The 19,811-nt window shown below is 31.5% G+C and overlaps 1 protein-coding gene across 2 annotated transcripts; it reads right to left on the bottom strand.

The window, feature by feature from the left end:
* Positions 1-5,709: 5,709 nt before the first annotated feature.
* On the bottom strand, positions 5,710-9,182 carry LOC140872525 (ABC transporter G family member 21). Of its 2 annotated transcripts, XM_073275376.1 has the most exons (5): positions 8,850-9,181; positions 7,670-8,468; positions 6,971-7,171; positions 6,591-6,769; positions 5,710-6,500 (listed from the first exon to the last, which is right to left on the bottom strand). In XM_073275376.1, exons 1-5 carry the CDS (start codon positions 9,057-9,059, stop codon positions 5,850-5,852), a joined length of 2,040 nt encoding a protein of 679 aa, XP_073131477.1. In that variant the 5' UTR covers positions 9,060-9,181; the 3' UTR covers positions 5,710-5,849. The 2 variants fall into 2 exon arrangements, with proteins under 2 accessions (XP_073131477.1, XP_073131478.1); XM_073275377.1 differs by lacking the exon at positions 6,971-7,171 and having other exon boundaries at positions 8,850-9,182.
* Positions 9,183-19,811: the final 10,629 nt, after the last annotated feature.

Genomic DNA, 19,811 nt, shown 5'->3' with positions numbered 1-19,811 from the left:
CATATATCTTTAATAATATTTTTTTATGGATATTGACAATTTTAGATCATATATCGATATTCATTGAGAAATTGTACTAATTTCCCAATTCATAAGATCCATAACAACCAAAAGGGCATTAAATTATATTCTTCAAGAATATTTCCAAATCTTGGATCTTATATTAATATTCTTTACGAATATTATCAAATCTTGCATCTTTTTATCAATATTTCAATATTGATATATTTTGAAATGAGATCTATTTCTTCAATGATATTTGTAAATATTTGATATCATATCAGATATCAATCATGATTTCTTCACTTTCTCAATATACGAAATCATATATCACCTCTTTATCATGAATCTATTCAGATTCTCTATATATTATTATATTATAACTAGGAATCTCTTTAGATTCTCAATATTATATTATAACTAGGAATCTCTTTAGATTCTCAATATATTTGATCTTATATCAGATCTTAATCTTGAATATCTCAATATTCAATATATTATATCATGAATTCATGAATATCTTTCGATATATTAAAATTGAATCATGAATCTCTCAAAATTCTCAATATATTATATCATGATCATGAATTTTTTTAAATTCTCAATATAAAATCATGTTGCGCTATTTTATAGTCATCAACATATTTATGATATTTCATGGGAACCAATATATCAATTATTTCATTGTGCTACTTCTAGAACACCAATGAATATATCTTTGTGCTACTTCTAGAGCACCAATGAATATCTCCCATAAATTTGAGTATTGACAACACGTTGTGCTATTTCAATAGCATCAATAAAACGAGAACTATTTTCATTCTCAGTTGGTTACAGCATCATGCTGATAACGTGTTATAAATCATAATAGAAATAGAGAGATGAGTAGAGAGAATTCATGGGAGAAGAGAGAATTCATATGAGCCAATACTCAGGTGCAGTTTTCATTAAACTCAATCACTCTTATTTATAGGGAAAGATTACAAGATACAAATATTTACAAATATTATCTTGACATATTTATCTTGATCACATATCTTTAATAAGATAATCATCTATAATAATAATAATATATTTATAACAATTGAAAATATTTGTAATTATTTTGTTAAGTTATTGTTTGGAGAATAAATACCTACTTAGTAAAATTCTTAGTTTTTGAAAAAGTCTAATTAATAAACTTATAATTATCACATCTTATATATTTTCTAAATTATTTAAATGTCTAATATATATATAATATATATCTATATATTTTAATTGGAAAAATAGTTTTTTGGTCCATTAAATTGTTCATATTTTAGTTTTGATCCATTAACTTTTCAAAATTTGTTTTATTACACTAATTTTTAGTTTTATGTTATTGGCTTAATTGCTGACGTGACACCGAAAATGTTGACATGTAAAGCTGCCACGTCAGCAACTGGACTAAATAACCAAAAATTAAAATTAAGCTTATCAAAACCAAACTTTAAAAAATTAATTGACCAAAACTAAAAAATAAACATATTATTTGAGCAAAAAATCATTTCCCTTTCTGAATTTATGAAAAACATGTGATCATATGCCACATGTTATCCACTTTCCAATATTTTTTTAAAATATCACTAAATATTTATTTATAAGTATATATCATTTTAAATTAAAAAATATAATATTACTTCAATCTGAATAGTTTAAAAAGTTTTAAAAATAATTAATTTAACTGAAAGATGCATGCGCACAAATAATCGCATTAGAGGTGTCAAAATGGGCCAGCGGGGCGGGCCGGCCCACAACCCGTCATAACCCACCATTAGGCAGGGCGGGGCAGACCGACCCTCCTTTTAGGCGGGTTGGGCAAACACCAACCCAACCCACCAATTTTAGATAGCGGGGCGGGCCAATCCGGCAGGCTTATGTGTAAATTGACGGGTTTTTGCGGGCCAACCCGCAACCCACCACAACCCACCTTTATGCGGGGCGGTGCGGGCCGGCCCACCTTTTAGGCGGGTTGGAAAATTACCAACCCAACCCACCAATTTTGTATGGCGGGGCGGGCCAACTCGACGGGACTAGACCATTTTGACACCTCTAAATCGCATACGCAAGTGGCTAGTTTGATACTATCTCTTTAGGTACCGCTTGGTAGGTATGATGAGATAAATAATACATAGATAAGTAATATAATGTAATGAAAAATAAATAAAAAATGATAGTGAATATAATATTTGATTTGATTGATGGATTATAATTTATTGATTTGATTGATGGATTATAATTTATTGATTTGATTGATAAAATTTTATATTAAAAAATGGGGAAAATTGCAAATTTAGTCCTGTATATTTTATCAATTTGCGATTTTGGTCCTCTATGTTTTCACATTTCAGTTTTAGTCCGCTATCTTTATTTTTTTGGCAATTTTAATCCTTTTTTCGACGTGGCGCTGACGTGGCACCAATTCAGTGCTGATGTGGAGATGAAATGTACAGTGCCACGTAAGCATTTTCGAATAAAAATGACCGAAATTGCCAAAAATCAGAACATGCAGGACTAAAACTGAAATGTAAAAACATAAAGGACCAAAATTGCAAAGTGACAAACATACAGGACTAAATTTGCAATTTTCCCTAAAAAATGACATATTACCATTTTAATCTTTTAACAATAAATAAAATATGAATAATATTATTTATAAGGAGTAATATAGTAATTTAAATTAAATGATTTGATTGATGTAAGATAAATAATTGATGATTTGATTGATTTAAAATAAATAATTAATAGATAGATAAATAATATGATGAGAAAAATGTGGAATTTGATAGGATAAGTTATACACATATTAATAATATAGGCTACCAAACAGAGCCTTAGTATTATGTTCTTTATTATTTCATTAATTCCAACAACAAAAAATTTTAACGGTTTTATTTTTATTTCAAATTAAAACTAATTAAAACTATATATATTTTAAAACAGGCATATATTTTTTTGTTTCTTGAATATATATACACACACACAACACACACAACACACACACACACACACACACACATATATATATATATATATATATATATATATATATATATATATATATATATATATATATATAATGATCTAAACTATGAATCAGAATTAAGAAACAAAAACATGCATGATCATATATTCTTCCGTATGATCATATATTCTTCCGTAATATGTATATAAAACTATATATATAGAATGAGGCCTTTTTTTAAAAAATGGCCTCCATTGAATGGGTTGGTCTTGACTCTTGACTCTTGATTTAAGTTACTTTTTGAAATTAGTCTTCTAATTTAAAATATCTTTTAAACCCTATTATCATTTACCACAATCAAACTCTTTTTCTTCTGTATTGAAGACATGATCATATAAAAGTTTATGTTAATTTATGAAAAGTTGTACAGCTATGTCACGCAAATTGATTAGGTTAATGGATATTGTAGTTTATTTAAACGAACCGAAAAAAAAAAGTTAAACCCAAGGCATATATTTTGACTTATTTGTAAATTATCGTCCCAAAATTTTGTATTTTATATTTTATGATTTGAAGTAGTTGACAATCACGCCGTTTTCTAAATAATCATGTTTAGGACTGAATAAAGCTAATTCGAGTATTTGACAAGCTGTTTTCTCACATTTTCCAAATAAAGATTAGTGACGTCTCTTAATTTATTGCGTAAAATTATAAATTGCACAAAATACAGACAAAGCCAAAATACTGCAAATTTGACAAGCCAATTCACGTGATTACAAAATTTGTTTTCTACTTTCCACGAATTGGTTCTAAAATAACTGCAGAATAAAACCGGTATTTGACAAGAAGCCTTTCTCGAAAAAAAGCTTTTTCGTGAATACATCTTAATTTATTGGGTATATTAAATAAGTTGTAGTGATAGAATTGAGATGGAAAAAATCTCTAGAAAAAGGTATATTTTTAGGATTTTAAATTAAGAATGGCTATCTTGTACAATATTTGATTGAAATTGAAGTGGGCTACTCTATATTTATTATAATTATGATATAATTATAAACTAAACAAGCTAGGTTAAAAAATTACAGCGCACGCAATGATATAATTATCGATAAATTAAGGGATGTACGTATAACTCACACAAAATATGTACAAAATTGTCATATGTTGAATATTGAATAATTCATATTATTTCCAATTTCAGGATAGACCCTGATCTTTGTTTTGGTAGTTATCTTTATTATTATTGTTATTGTTATGATATATTTGTTGCTTTATTGCTTTATATTTGTTGGCCTCCGCTTTCTTTAACTTTTACTTTTCTTGTACGGATTCTTAATATGCGTTCATTCTATAATTAGTTCCTTCTACGTAGTGAATTGGTATGAGACTTGTCTTCACAAACATCACCAAGGAACTAAATCGAGTACCTGGCAAGGCTCATATAACCTTGCGGTTACGGGTTCAAATCCTGTCGCCGCTATCAAAATGACAAAAAATTCTTCTAATTTCAATTAAGAATCCGTTGGGCTCATCTTCTATATATGATCAATTTTGCTATAGCACTTGCTGCTCTAACTAATTGTCCACCCTTTTCAAGTGTGATTTCAATGTTATGTATCACCGTGTCGGGACAAAGGGTCGCGATCCCACGAGGGTGAGCTAATTAACCCCAAAAACATGTCCTAAGTTCATACCGCAATTTGTGAATTGATCTTTGCAGCATTTTGATAGTTGGTTTTATTATCATGAAAGCGGCCCCAAACATCTATTTACAGCTGTACTCATCGAATGCATTCACAAAGTTTTCTAAATTTGTCCTTGTAATATTTTATGTATAAAATGTAACATTTTGATTTCAATGGATATATATTTAACGCCGTGACAAAATATTGGATTGGGAAATGCATGAACCACTGAATGCACGTGTTATTAAGGTATTACTCTAACGATAGTATCTAATCGTCGGTTGTATTAGAACTTGTGGAGTGCATTGATCGGTATAGACAGACAAAAATGATATTATAATTAGTTATTTGTAATTATTTAACGGCTCAAATTTTGTTTAAATAAAATAACCATTTTGCATCGACGATAGTTCCCATGTTCTTACATGGCGCCTTGCAATGTGATATATACTAGTTTAAGAATGATTAAGTATAATAAGGATGTGTATTAAATATATTGAGTCGGCGGCAAGTTCTTTAAAACCCATATGATTTGGCCCAGAGAGCTGAGCCCACAAATTCAGAAGGCCCATGACCCATTTGAAAACAAACTCTATAAATAAGAGACTTCTCCTCATTCTTTAAAGATACACTTTAAGCTCTCTCAATTTATGTTCTAAAAGCATTTTAGTTTTTATGAGTATATATTTTGAGGTGATCGCTGACTTGAGCGTCGGAGGGTTTTCGCCGGGCATCCCCCGGCGCCTCTAACTTCATTTCGTGACATAGGTGACGACTCAAAATATACTAGATTGGACACGTGAGAAGCAGCTGATCTGTCAAAGCTACTGTCTACCCTGATTGACTGGTCACGCGGAGACCCTTGTTTAGAATAACATAATTTCATGCAGCATCGATATCACAATGTAACTAAAACATGATCAGCAGAGCATTTTCTAAATTAGTCCCATACATAATTGTAAATCATAATTTATAATTAAACATTCAAAAACAATTTGAAATATTGATATATAATAAAGTTATATCTTGTCCCTAGATGTATATATATATATCATGATGTACAAATAAATCATCGTGCAGCAATTACATGTCCACCTACGTTTCATCAGTACGTACTTAATGGCTTCAATACATATAAAATAAAATGTTAAAATGAACATTTTGAGTCACAAATATAATTAAGGTTGCCTCAACCTCAAAGCCACATAAGCCAAAACCCTATATCCCACCAACATCACCACCAAAACACCCACATCCGACCCCAGATTATCAATCCCAAGATTCTTTATAGCCGGATTATCAATCACCCTGCAATACCCTAAATTCAGTCCGCACTCATAAACTTCACCCTCCTCATACTGCACCCCAACCAGAAGCTTGTAACAATAATGACTAAACGAAATGTACTTCAACCAGTCGACGAACGTCGGAATGTGCTGGATGTAATACCCACTTGCTAGCAAAAACACGAGCATTAGCACCGAGGATAGCGTCGTTCCTTGCTTTACGTCCATCAGGACAGCACCGAGTGCTAGCCCTAGTCCTTGTGCCACGAGAACGTTGAGTAGGATGATCGATAGGGTTAGTAGGAAGGTTATTAGGTTTGGCTTTAGGCCACCCATCCAATATGAGATTGTAACAAATATTGTTGGAAGAACAAGCTCCATTGGCAAGTCGCCTATCGTTCTTGCAAAGAAGTAGGACGACAAACGATACATTTTTGAGGAGCGTTCTCTCGTCAGCATCGGTCTTTCTTGTGGGAAGACGAATATGGCATTGAAAAGTGGGAAGAATCCCCAGAATATTGAGAAGAAAAAGAGGAGTCCCACCTGTTGAAAAGTGAGTGATTTACATGGATCATGGCATATATATTATGTCCTTACTCAATCCAAGTATATATATTAATGAATATATATTACCTGATCTTGAATGTGATTAGGGTCAGAATGCCACCATAGAAGTCCACAAAGGATTGAAACAGACATGACTTGAAATATCCTTAAACCGGAGTACGACTCGTGTTTTCTTTCTTTTAGTCCTCTGCTCAGCAACACGTTGAATTGCAGCCACCAACTGTTAGTCCACTGCTTGTCTGAATCTGCATAAGATGAATTAAATCAAACACCATGTCTATTAATCAAAGCTAAATGCTAATTAGTAACATGTATGATGTATATATATATGTGTGTAACATCCAATGCTGAGACGTATGATTAATTGTCACGTGATGATCTTTATCACATATAATAAATGCATTAAATTCGGATCGAGAGATTTAGTAATTAGTTCGATCACATACTTGTTCTTGATGTTACTGAGGCTTCTGTTAACTGAGATTGATCGCGCAAGCCTCGGTGAATTTCTTCCTTCAAAACTGGGTATAAATTCTTTTTATAGGATTGAATTAGAATTTGTTTTGTGGAATCGTAATCATGATTACAGTCTAGTCTTCCATGAAAGTTGTTTTGAACATCATTTCTTGAATCAGAAGGTGTCACACCTGCAATATCATGTGAAGATGTATATATTAGAACATACGGTTTAATTATATAATAATTAATTAATTGGAGTAATTGATGGTCTCTTGTGTTAAATGGGACAGAAAAGAAATTTAATGGGACCAACATAAAGAAAGCTTATCAGGTGAAGATGGAAACTTTAATTTTACGGGTCAAAAGATGATAAAAAAGGATTGAACTAGCACTGCCTAATAAATATACTTCACGTGATTAAAATATAGTTGAATTGATACATCTAAATGTAAATGGCTCCATACTCCAAAGTCCAAAACCACATAATTAATTAAACGGGGTTTTTTTTAAGCCACAAATATATTTAATGAACTCGAAACTTACCTCCCAGCTGGCATGTTACAATTTTTGCACTTCATAAATAAACTAGATAGACCTTCATTATTACTGCAAATAAATGCTCTTAAAAGTAACTAACATGTATAAAATGCAAAACCCAAACCACAATCAAGACAGAATCATCGTACCGTTGGCAAGATCCAGCAGAAAATCAGCCGGATTCATGAAATCAAACCCGGGGGTGTAGCCGATCGAACCGAAGTAATCCATCACCCTACCCGCGTACCCACTATAAATAGGGCAACCCTCCGATAACACAACCACCTTATCAAACATCCTGTACAGCCTACTCGATGGCTGATGTATGGTGGTCACAACCGTCCTACCTCCGCGCGCCAGCCACCGGAGAGTCGCCACGATCCTCTGCGCGGTGGTCGAATCCAGCCCCGAAGTGGGCTCGTCCACTAACAAAAGACTAGGGTTCACAACCATTTCTTGACCAATACTAACCCTTTTTCTTTCACCTCCTGATATACCCCTCAGCAAAATCCCCCCAATTATAGTGTTTCTGCACCTCGTTAATCCCAACTCCACGATGATAAGCTCCGCTTGCTCCATTTTCTCCTGTTTTGTGAGGTTTTTTGGCAGCTTCAACAGAGCCGCGTAGGTTAGGGTTTCGAGAACTGTGAGGTGTGGATATAGCACGTCGTCTTGCGTAACGAAACCCGTCTTCCGCTTCATCGTGCTAGAGAATGCCTGCCCGTTGTACGTGATCTTTCCCGAGATTTTTCCGGGGAGCCTGCCCGCAAGGGCTGACAGAAGAGTTGTTTTGCCGCTGCCGGACGGGCCAAGCATCGCCATAAGCTCGCCGGGCCGAACACTTCCCGTGACATTGTTGAGTATGTTGCGTGTAACCTTTGGCTGAGACGAGAAACAAAAGCTTCTACTGTTGTTTCGGGTCTTGATTGTGTAGGAGACATCTTCAAACTACAAAAGTTATAACAAAGAAAATAAATAGATTTGGATACAACAATGTTCCAAAATGAGTGGTGGACCTAGTCATGTAAAGTGGTTTTATATATAATTAAACGCAAAAGAAAATTTTAAAGTTGAAACATATATATATATATATATATGTATATGAGTTCTTTTATGGTGCCCAACACTATATGTCAACTTCATGTCCAACATGTACAATAGATGAGTTGACCGGTACAATAGATGAGTTGACTTGTACATGATGGACATATAGTGTTGGACACCATAAAAGAACTCTATATGTATATATATAAAAGTACTTCACCTTTTAGTGCCCCTAGCTCACTAGTACTAGAAAATTTGAATCAACCTACAAGTTATAATACATACCTTAAGAGTGATGGGTCGTAAGGATTCGCCTAAAACCCCGAGTTGAATTTGAGTAGCTCGATCTTTCTCTATCGTTTCATGATCCAAGCACGAGCTCACGACCTTTCTTGTTGAGCTAGGGCCTTCAATTTGAAGGATAACACTATCGGCTCCAATATTGGTCATTGTGCCTCCATGAATAGTACCAGATTCTTGCTCTGGGGGCATCATTTTAATGAAAGTAAAGTGAAAAAATAGTACCGACAAATTCTTCGAAAATTTCAAGAATTAATTCAGAACATGAAGAGCTATAGTTATATCAGAGCCACTCTTTAATTTCTTCAACAAGAAAGAGTGGATGGGGCCTTTTTTATAGGAACATTTGGCCACAAAATAAATAAAAAAGTATGTGTTTGCTTTAAAGTAAAAAGAGTACACGGGAAATATATTGTCACACAGCTCATGATAATAGGAGGATGCCAAAAGCATACGTCGTAATTAAAATAACCATTATACCAAAAAGTTTTTCTTATCTTCTTTTTTAATATAAATTTTTTTTAAAAAAAAAACTTCACGTTTTCTAGTATTTATTTTTTCAATCACAAAAATTCTTTTAAACGTCACAACTTTATCGATTGATTTTGTCGAATTTATATTTTATTCAAGTATGTGGGAAACGAAAACTCATTCCGTGGTTGGTTATAACCATGAGATTAATATGAGTTATATTATATGATTGATAATTATTAATAAAAATGATTTTTTTAAAAGTTATTCCCTTTTTTTTAATCGATATTTGGATGCATGTGACTATGTGAGAAACGAGCTAGAAGATTAATTTTCTTTGTTGGAGCAAAGCATAATTGAAAAATCTATCTAATATATGATATATAAAATGGGAGTAGAAATATCATGAGTTCGTTTTATATGCTGGCTTTAATTTTCCAAAATTAGATGTGCAATTATATATATATATATATATATATTAATTACATGACAAATCTTTTTTTTGGCCGATATTGACATTACGCCTGATACCAATTTGGTTCAAGACATTACTATATAATACATATTTTTAATTATTAGATAATCAAAATCTAACTTAATTTAGGTCAATTAATTTAAAGAACGAAAATGATTCTTCCCTTCATCATATACAAGAAATCTGTTGGAAAGTGTTATCATGCATAGTTCAAAAAACTACACATTTTTTCATGATTAATTAATATTATTTGCAATCAACTTTGTTTAATTGTTGTTATACGAAATTGGATCATATATCAGCAGAGGGAAAATAGCTTCTCTTTTTTTTTTTTTTTATCAACTAAAATCTTCAATTTTGAGTTTAGTTCACTGGGTTGTTAAAATTTGATTTTGATACACTAAATTGTAATTATTAGCTATTTTGGTCAAATTGGTAACGTGACACTGAAATATGATTACGTGACTGTGGAAGATGTTAGACTTATCAAGCTGTCGCTGGCCACATAGCCGAAATTTAAAAGTTTATTTACCAAAACCAAACTTTAAAAAACTAATGAAACAAAAAAAAAAAAATTTAAGTTGATTGACAAAAACAAAAAAACAAATTTTTTTTTTTTTTTCCGAGCATATATATGTCCCATATATATACTATGGTGATCAGAGGAAACTTTCGAGCATAAATCAACCTACGTACATACGTTCAAGCTTTTCATTTACAGTTGTCACTTTAGCACCATATCCCTTACAGTTACACACACACACACACACACTAAAGTGACAACTGTAAATGAAACATGTACTTTTAATTTTTAAAGCCTCGTGAATTAAAGACTTATAGAATTGATCGATGTTTTTAATTTTTAAAGCCTCGTGAATTAAAGACTTATTGAATTGATGTTTTGAAACTTATCATTTTGCCTCTTAATGCATGTCTTTGTAGTAATTATCATGTAAATATTTTCAATGCCCAATCCCACAAAGAAATCTTTAATTTTATGATGACTTTATTGAACAAAATGTAGCAGCGAGGGGAACGTTCCATTCTTTACGTCTTTCTCTTCTAGTATTAGCTAGGGAATGTTTGCAACTTTTTTAAAAAATTAAAAAAAAATGATTATGGAGTCCATAACGTAACTATTATCATTGCAAGGGAAGGTGCCATAGATTTTATATATATACATATGTTTAAGTCGAACTTCTAAAGTTGAATCACTCAAACAATAGAGGGGTCGCATTCACATTTTTTTGTTGGTTCATTAATGAGAGTATTTCAAAACTAAACATACTAAGTTGTTATATGATAGTTAAATGAACTTACGACTTTGAGTTTCATGAACAAGAATATAGTATATCATGAAATAAATATATAGTATGTCAAATAAATATATGTATGTACGCCCTCTCACTCCACCCAGCATGTATATATAGGCAGGCGAGAGCCTACCCATCCTCCACCTATAGGTTATATATAAGATTAGGGCTGAGATATCGAACCAAAATATCGACTTTTTGGGATGTCGTACCAAAATTTTTTCGATATATATACATTTTTTTGGTATATCGAATTTTTTTCGTAATCTATATGGTATTAGTATAGATTTTTTTCATATCAAAATTTCAGAATTTCGATAACAGTATCGGCATGAATTTTTTTATACCAATATTTTTTATGGGGTATACCGAAAACCCACCCATATTATAAGATGAGTCGTGGCACTCAACACAAACGCACAAAATATATAATGGCACCATTATTAATTTATCAATAAGATTCGAAATAAGTACAAAAATGCAAATCGAAAACTTGTTATGAGAAGCCACATGTTACATACAACTCAATGTGATTCAAGAATTCGAACCGAACCCCAAATATAAATTTGTCATATGAATAAGAAAATACATCTTTACTTTATTTTTGAGAAAAGTTTGAAAAGCTGATTCCATTTGTCTTGGCAATTCTCACTTATAATGGGGTATCGTGTCGTCTAGAGCTAATTAAAAGCACCGGCAAAGGTGGTGTCTGTATCAAATCAATCAAAGTCTATTCTTTCGGCTTTATTTCGTTTTTTTCGTATAAACGAGATGGAATGCTCTCAAGTCAAACTTATAAATGAAAAAGGTATTACATTTTTAACATCCATATATTTGTTTCCACGTGATTGTGATTTTTTATGTTGTTAAGTTCATGTTTAATTAGCTGTCTTTATTTTTTTTAATATTTTAAATCATTTTTTAGTTAAAAAAAATCATTTTTTCGATGTGCTGACGTGTGTGTTATAGCATCACTCTCAAAAAAAGTGAGTAAAATTTTCAAAACTAAAAGATGTATGAGAAGAACTGCAATTTGTTGATATAAAAAACTAAAATCGCAAAAAATAAATATACCAGATAAAAATACAATTTCTTTTTTCAAATGAGATATTTGTGGGTGCATGATTTTTTGAAGTGGGAAAATTGATTGTTGCCACAACAAGATATTGGGGTTTGCAGAGGCTTATATAAAAATCAACAGTCGATTACATGTGGCAATCGATCGAACAATGATGTACGAGGAATCAATATTTGACTAAATAAGTTAATATATATAGTGCACTTAGGAGACATGCGTTAGTGTTTCTAAGGCCACTAGTCCATCACAATTCAAAAATTATTGACGTACGTAGTTGGGCATAAAAATATATTTTTACCGGCCAATGAAATATTAAATTTATTTATTTCATGATGCAACGGGTGGTACGTACAATTTTATTTTTATTTTTTTTACAAATTTGAAATAAAATTCTATTAGGTGTTTTCTACATTTATATGTCAAATGGATCCATATATAGAAAAATATAATGAAAACTCGCTTGCACGGTTATCACATCCTTTCCCCCTACAAGTTAACTCGAACTGAGATGCATGTTATTCCCATTTGACATGTAAACCAATGTTTTTTTTCATATATGTGTTACGTGTTTATAAACTTTTTTTTTCTCCTTTTAGTTTAGCATATTGTAAATTTGTAATCAGTTTGTGAGACAGGGTAAAACGTAGTAATTAATATTTAAAATATGAGTGATATTTATATTTTGTTATAAAAGAGCATTAATTTTGCCATCATGAAAACCGTCCTACTCCTATATTAAACCAACCAAAATTGTCCCTATCCTGTTGATATTTTATTTTATTTTATTTTATTTATTTATTTATTTATTTATGATGGTAGAATCATAATCAATATCTTTCGGTGTGGCATTAATGGATAAAATCTCATGTTAACGACTAATGCAATAGATTGTAAATCACGCTAGTTTAAGTAAACTCTGTGCGACAGTATCTCTTGAAAAAGTGTTATACGAGGAATCAATCTTTGATCAAACAAGATCACTTATTTCACCCACTCTAAAACCTTAATATCGAATTTATCAATAGATATATAAAACATTGATTCTCGTGAATATATATAGAAATATATTCTCTATTAGTTATCATATAAAAATTTCCTTCGAATTACTACACACTTAGAAAAGCACATATATAAATCGTACACGAAATTGCAAGCTGGACATGCATGTTATGAAACATGTGGGGAACACAGGTAAGTAGTCACGTATATTGGTTGCTTATGGAAATGTATTTCCACTCAGCGTCTAATTAATTCTTAATCCTTCAATAATTTCTCGTCTGTAAAAGCAAAATTATTGTATGATATAAAGCTAATAATATACTGATTTTCTTAATTAATTTAATTATATGCATTCGTCTACGTAAACCATTTTAATTCCTTAAGTTGTTTCCTTAATTTTCTCGATAGGTAAATGTTCCCACTATCTAATATATATATATATATTCAGTGGCCATTTGGATTTAGGCATTGTCAATTAGTTATGTCGAAGGAGAAAGGATTCACTTTAATTTGAAGATTAATGATGCGCAAGATTATTAGTAAAATATTGTTTTCATCTTGAAAAAGTAAAATTAGTCCTATATATAATTATTGATCTATATGCAACGATAAATTGACTTTCTTCTACTTACACATTTTAATTAATTCAGTATATGTACTCCTTTTAATTTCTCCGGTCAAACTGCTTATATGATGCCACATGTTAGCAATAAACAATGTCATGTCGATAATCTCTCTAATATTTTTTTGTATGATTATAAGCATTTTCCGTCACTGATATCTAAGCTAATATCTTCATTCGAATTGTGAATATGCAATGGTTGTCATACTAGCTGTTCGATATACATAGTAATAATAATAATAATAATAATTTTAAAGTCCTACTTATAAGTTTCATTCATATATAATAATGATTAATGAAGATTGACAATACAACTGGTGGAACTTGGAAAAATCTAACTTATAATATTTCCTTGATAATTAAAGGATCATCCATTCTGTAAACACTTTGAAGTAGTTGACACATTTAATTTCCTTACCACGAACAAAATACATGCAGGATTTCAAACGGATTTCAAACGAATTTCCAAGAAAGAAAACACTAGAGAAAACATGCAAGTCGCGGCTTCGTATGTTCTCCTTGTGTACGTAAGAACCGATGGTGGTCACAGCTTTGGATATTTTCCTGATGCACCAACGGATCAGATTCGCTACTCTTTCGAGGATTTCCTTCATCTTCTTACCAACGTAATCAAAGAATTCTAGAACTCTTTCGGAAAGCCAAGAGAAGCCCTTTGCTGCAACTGATTTCGCGCCATTGAAAGCATTTTTAATCTTGCAACATACATTTTTGAAGAAACCAAAAGTTCCCATGTTATTGTATATATTATATATATGTTTAATATTTAGGTTTCTTTTTTTTTTTTAATGCGTATGGGTTCTATAAATAGAGTGCCACAGGCAAATCAATAGTCTGGATATTGATTATTAAAATTAAAAGAGATGATAAAGTAAAGAGTCGGGATGGGAGTAGATTCATGAACAAACCATGCATGCATGAAAACCAGAAACATTAATGTTAATTTAAGGAATCGATGGGGTTTTGAAGTTTCCAAAAGGGTAATTAATTGGCAATTGTGCTACGTACGTAACTTATTGAAGATAGATAGACAGATGGCCAAGTCTAATAGAACTAACATATTATTTCTGAGTTGTTCTAAAAATAGTTGTCTAATAAGGCTAAAATTTAATAACACGAAGAAGATAACATAGATGCAAAAAGACAATTAAATCATATCATATAAAATCAAAATAATAATTTTTCTCAGAAACAAAATACTTCCTCCGTCCCGATTACATTGTCTTGTTTTGTTTTTCACACATATTAAGAAAATTTTATTGGAAAAGCAAATTTTATATAAACTTCCTATTTTATCCCTATTTAATGTATTAAAAAATGATTGCACAATTTTCAAAGTGTAGTTAATTGGGGATATATTAGTAAAGAAGTGTAAAAAAATATTACTAAATATGATATGTGATTATATATTTGGGACAACAAAAAAGAAAACATGGACATTATAATTGGGACGGAGGGAGTATATCAAAGAGTGCGAACAAAATGTAAATTCTTCAAATTTTATGAGAGCATGAATATTATTCGTGAGTAATTAAAGACTTGAAAACGTACTCCTAGACATACATGAGCTTCCGGAACAAGTGCAGTGTGGCAGCGGTTGTTCTCGTAATTTTCTAGGACGTGTGGTTGGTGCGAAAGCTGAATTGATTCGGTCCCCTGGATCAATAAAAAGTGCAGAGTTAGCTGCTCTCCGTTTTGGTATGTATGTGTGTGCCTACAAAATGGTTTTACCAATATGTTTGTATTTTCTTGGATTTTCTTCAGATGGTTCAAGCAGTAATATAGGCCGAGGAGAATCGTGGATTAGATGGTTCGATTATTTTGGAAGCGAAAGATTTGGTTAAGTCTCCGGTGTTGATCTCTTTACGTCATATGAAACGAGCCGCGAATGCAGCAGCTCACCTTTTGGCCCTGAAAGCTATTTCTTTGGAGACTAATTTTCTAGTGGATTAATTGTATTGTGTCCTCTTGGTTTTCGAATATTGCTTCTCTCGATTATTTGAGTATGTATTAATGGAAGTTTTTTTTTTTTTTTTAAAAAGAAGACATACATGAGCTTCGAAAGTAAAAGGTCCTTTATTTTCCCTAGTATGTATAACATATATTTTCAAATTTTTGGTTTTGTGCCCCATAACAAGTAAATTCTGCAAGTACTTTCATTTCCAGACATTTCGCCGGCAACAAGAATCAAAACTTATGTTGGAACATTTTTGGATATTGTCTAATTTAAGACATTAAAAATATCATCATCAATATTCACACATCTTCGCCGGACAAAGTGTTGATTTGGTCCAATTATATTCAATATATTCTTTGAAATATAATAATATACAAGTTGATCCCATTTAGCCATGCAACCAATTAAGTATCATATCATTAGCTAAGCAAATTCTCCTATAAATATCAGCCAAATAGCCAATCAACCTCAAAGTCAAAATCATTCAGACACAATACTTTAATTAAAGAGTAATTTAACACCTTATTGGTCTACAGAAAATATGAGAAATCTTGGTGTATTTGTGTTGAACTTTTGTTCCTTACTGATCATCATTGCTCTTCCAAGTATGGCTACTTCAAATGTTACCGACAGAGAAGAACAAGAATGGTTCCAAAGACTATGCAAAGGCAAGGAGAAGGTAGCCAAGCTTCATTTCTACATTCAAGATGCGTTGAGCCATCCGAACGCCACCGTCTATGAGGTGGCTCGATCGACCTTGACTTCTACTTCATCCACATCTTTCTGACAAGTTATGGTTCTGGATGATAAGATAACCCAAGAACCCCATCATAGTTCCAAGGAATTGGGCCGGATTCAAGGGACTATCGCCTCCTCCGATCTCCGACTTTTGGCGTATACTTTGAATCTAAACATTGTCTTCACTGCAGGTAAATATAATGGAAGCACACTTCACATTTTGGGAAGAAACCAAATAAAAGATACCAAGAGAGAGTTGACTATTGTTGGTGGTACTGGTGCTTTCGCCATGGCTCGTGGACGTTACGTTCAGAAGACGTACTCGTTCAATCCTATGGCCATTTTGCGATTTCGATCATCTATGTTTTTATATTTTAGTTTTAGTCCTGCATGTTTCGATTTTTTTCAATTTCAGTCATTTTTATTTGAAAATGCTTATGTGACATTATACACGTCAGCTCCATATCAGCACTTTATTTGTGCCACATCAGTGTCATATCAGAAAAAAAGACTAAAATTGCCAAAAAAATAAAGATAGCGGACTAAAACTAAAATCTAAAAATAGAAGACCAAAATCGCAAAGTGACAAACATAAAAGAATAAAAAAGTAATTTTTCCTATTAAATATTTATCTAGATTTGTTAATATCTTGATATGATATTTTAGAGTATTATGTTTATCAAATATTATCAAGATATGATTTATTGTACTTAAAAGAGTTTTAATTTTTTTTCCTAATAGACTTTGTTTTCTTATTATGTAGGACTCTATCTAAGGAATCATTCCATGCTTGGAATCTAATCTATAATCTATAAGGATTCCTTTGCACAAACGAACGTGTTCGTCAGACTAGAATTCATAGAAATTTCAGAGAAAAATCACGCAAAAAAATTCAAAGATTGCTGAATTTTCTGTAGTTGTCGCCGCTACTTTAATTTCTCGTGTTGTCATGCATGTTAGAGACATCGGAGACAACACTCAGTGCATAGTGTTGTTCGACGAATTTTTCTGTTTTCTCCAGTTTTGACATATGGAAGTTGCATCTGATTGTATTTATTATTCTGGTAATTTAGGATGCAATTTGGTTTCTCAACTTGTTGAAAAATTTAGTCTTTACTGTTTTTCGTAAAAATCACTAGTATTGATTTGTAAAACAGATTTACGTTTTCTAGTAATTATTTGGCTCTAAGTCACCCGCATAAGTACTAGTTACATAATTATCTTTGATGTTATTTATTTTTATTTATTAATAGTGTTTTATTAATTCCGCTGCATGTTGTCTCTGGTATTGTCAACACAACACGATCTACACGAGTTTAAGATAAACCGCAATTAAACCTTAAAAATTATTTAATCATATTATTATACATCACAGTTAATTTATCGGGAATGAAATTTACAATCTATTATTTGTATAAAAATATTTCATCTTTATTTTATGTGTTGTATAAGTTGACAATAATTTTTTGATAACACAAAAACTCATGTGAGACAGTCTCACGAGTTTATTTTGTAATATAGATTTTCTATTTGGGTCACTCCCGTGAAAATATTATTTTTTTATTATAGTTTCAGAGGAGTTTTTGTGCTACGAATCTCCTATTTAGATCATCCATTAAAATTAGACAAAAACTCTTGTGAGACGATCTCACGGATTAATTTTGTGAGATCGATCTTTTTTTTTAGTTACCCATGAAGAAGTATTATTTTTATGTGAAAAATATTATTTTCTATTGTAAATATATGGGTAGAGTTGACATTTCTCACAAATTTTGGTAGGGTTGACCAGTCTCACGAATAAAATCTGTGAGACCGTCTCACAAGAGACATAATCAAAAAAATATAATTTTGTAAATATGAAAAGTTAACCCGTCTCACGGATAATGATCCGTGATACTATCTCACAAGAGAGACTCTTTTTGTCAAGAGTCGATTTCTTGTTAGAAGGTCTCAAGGATCTATATCCGTGAAACGTATAACTTTGTCCATATTTACAATAAAAAAATAATTTTATCAATATAAAAAGTAATAATTTTTCATAAATGATCCAAATAGGATACTAGTCTCACAAAATCCATAAAGTCGTCTCACAAGAATATTTGTGTTTTTTCAATAAAATATTTCTTTTCTGAATTAAGTTTTAATTCTCTCAAATATTCCTTAATTAGCAAAAAATTCCAGAGGCTAAAATTATAATAAAATTTTTAACTATAAATATAAAATAAACTAAACTATTATAAACTAAACTAATTTCTATTTTTTACGTCATCGTAATATATGGGGATAATTGCATTTTGACCCCCTATGAAACACATAAAAATCAAGAAACACCCCGTGTAAATTAAATAGGCAAAAATCACCCTCTGTTATTAAGAATGAAGTTCATGTGCCCCTAAATCCGAAAAGTGATATTCACGAGCTGCATATATACGTGAGTATTCTTGGATTTTTGAAAAGTTTTAAACCCAAAATACCGTAAATGCCCTTTAACCCTATTTTTCTTATTAAACACCACCAACCATTTTTTTATCTCATCAAAATTTTTATTAAATTAAATAAAAATAAAATAATAAATTCTTTCTAAATTTTATTTTTTCCTATACTTTTCTTAATCAATGTAAAATCACGCACAATTAAACTAGTAATTATCAAATCATCTATATAAAACAAGAAAAATTATGTGAGATTGGAGAATAGAAATATGAATGATCGGGCAGATTTTTTAATAAATAAGTGATGGAGATTTTACGATCCAAGGCTAAAAACATGATAAAGCATTAGCAGAGATGATAGTTTGTAATATATCCTTAAAAAGGGTAACCAATTGGGGACTGATTCGGAGGGTAGCCTGTCTTAGCCGGCGATGGAAGGCTCTGGGCTGGGCTTGGTGGGTAGTTGGGATACGAAGGAGGATACAAATTCGTCGATGCAGGGGTGGTGGCGGGGTGGCCAACGACAGATTTTGGAAAAAATATGGCATGTTTGGAGGATAGAGATAGGTAGTATTGATTGGAATTGATGATGGAGGGAAGGTGTCGGCGGCTGCAATTCGTTGGGGTAAAATTCATAATCATCCCTCACATTTGAATTCAGTTTCAAAATAATCCTTGACCTTTCAAATGACTTCAATGTCATCCCTCATATCTCTTTTGGTTAGAAATAAGACAAATTATTTGCTTTATAAGTTGTTGGACTTAAATGCCCTTTTGTTTTTATTTTATTTTATTTAAATAATGTAAAAAAATTATTATTCAATATCACTACAAAAAAAGTAGC

This window comes from Henckelia pumila, unplaced genomic scaffold (genome assembly GCF_033568475.1).
Source record: "Henckelia pumila isolate YLH828 unplaced genomic scaffold, ASM3356847v2 CTG_466, whole genome shotgun sequence".
Lineage (NCBI taxonomy): Eukaryota > Viridiplantae > Streptophyta > Magnoliopsida > Lamiales > Gesneriaceae > Henckelia > Henckelia pumila.
The sequence above is the reverse complement of the archived record's forward strand: the minus strand, read 5'-3'. Positions and strand labels throughout refer to the sequence as shown.

Coding starts and splice junctions, on each gene's coding strand:
- LOC140872525 (XM_073275376.1), bottom strand. CDS start 9,059: ATGATGCCCCCAGAGCAAGAATCTGGTACTATTCATGGAGGCACAATG. Junction 7,172..7,669: donor TCTGCTGGATCTTGCCAACG/GTACGATGATTC, acceptor ATGATATTGCAG/GTGTGACACCTTCTGATTCA. Junction 6,501..6,590: donor CTAATCACATTCAAGATCAG/GTAATATATATT, acceptor ACTTTTCAACAG/GTGGGACTCCTCTTTTTCTT.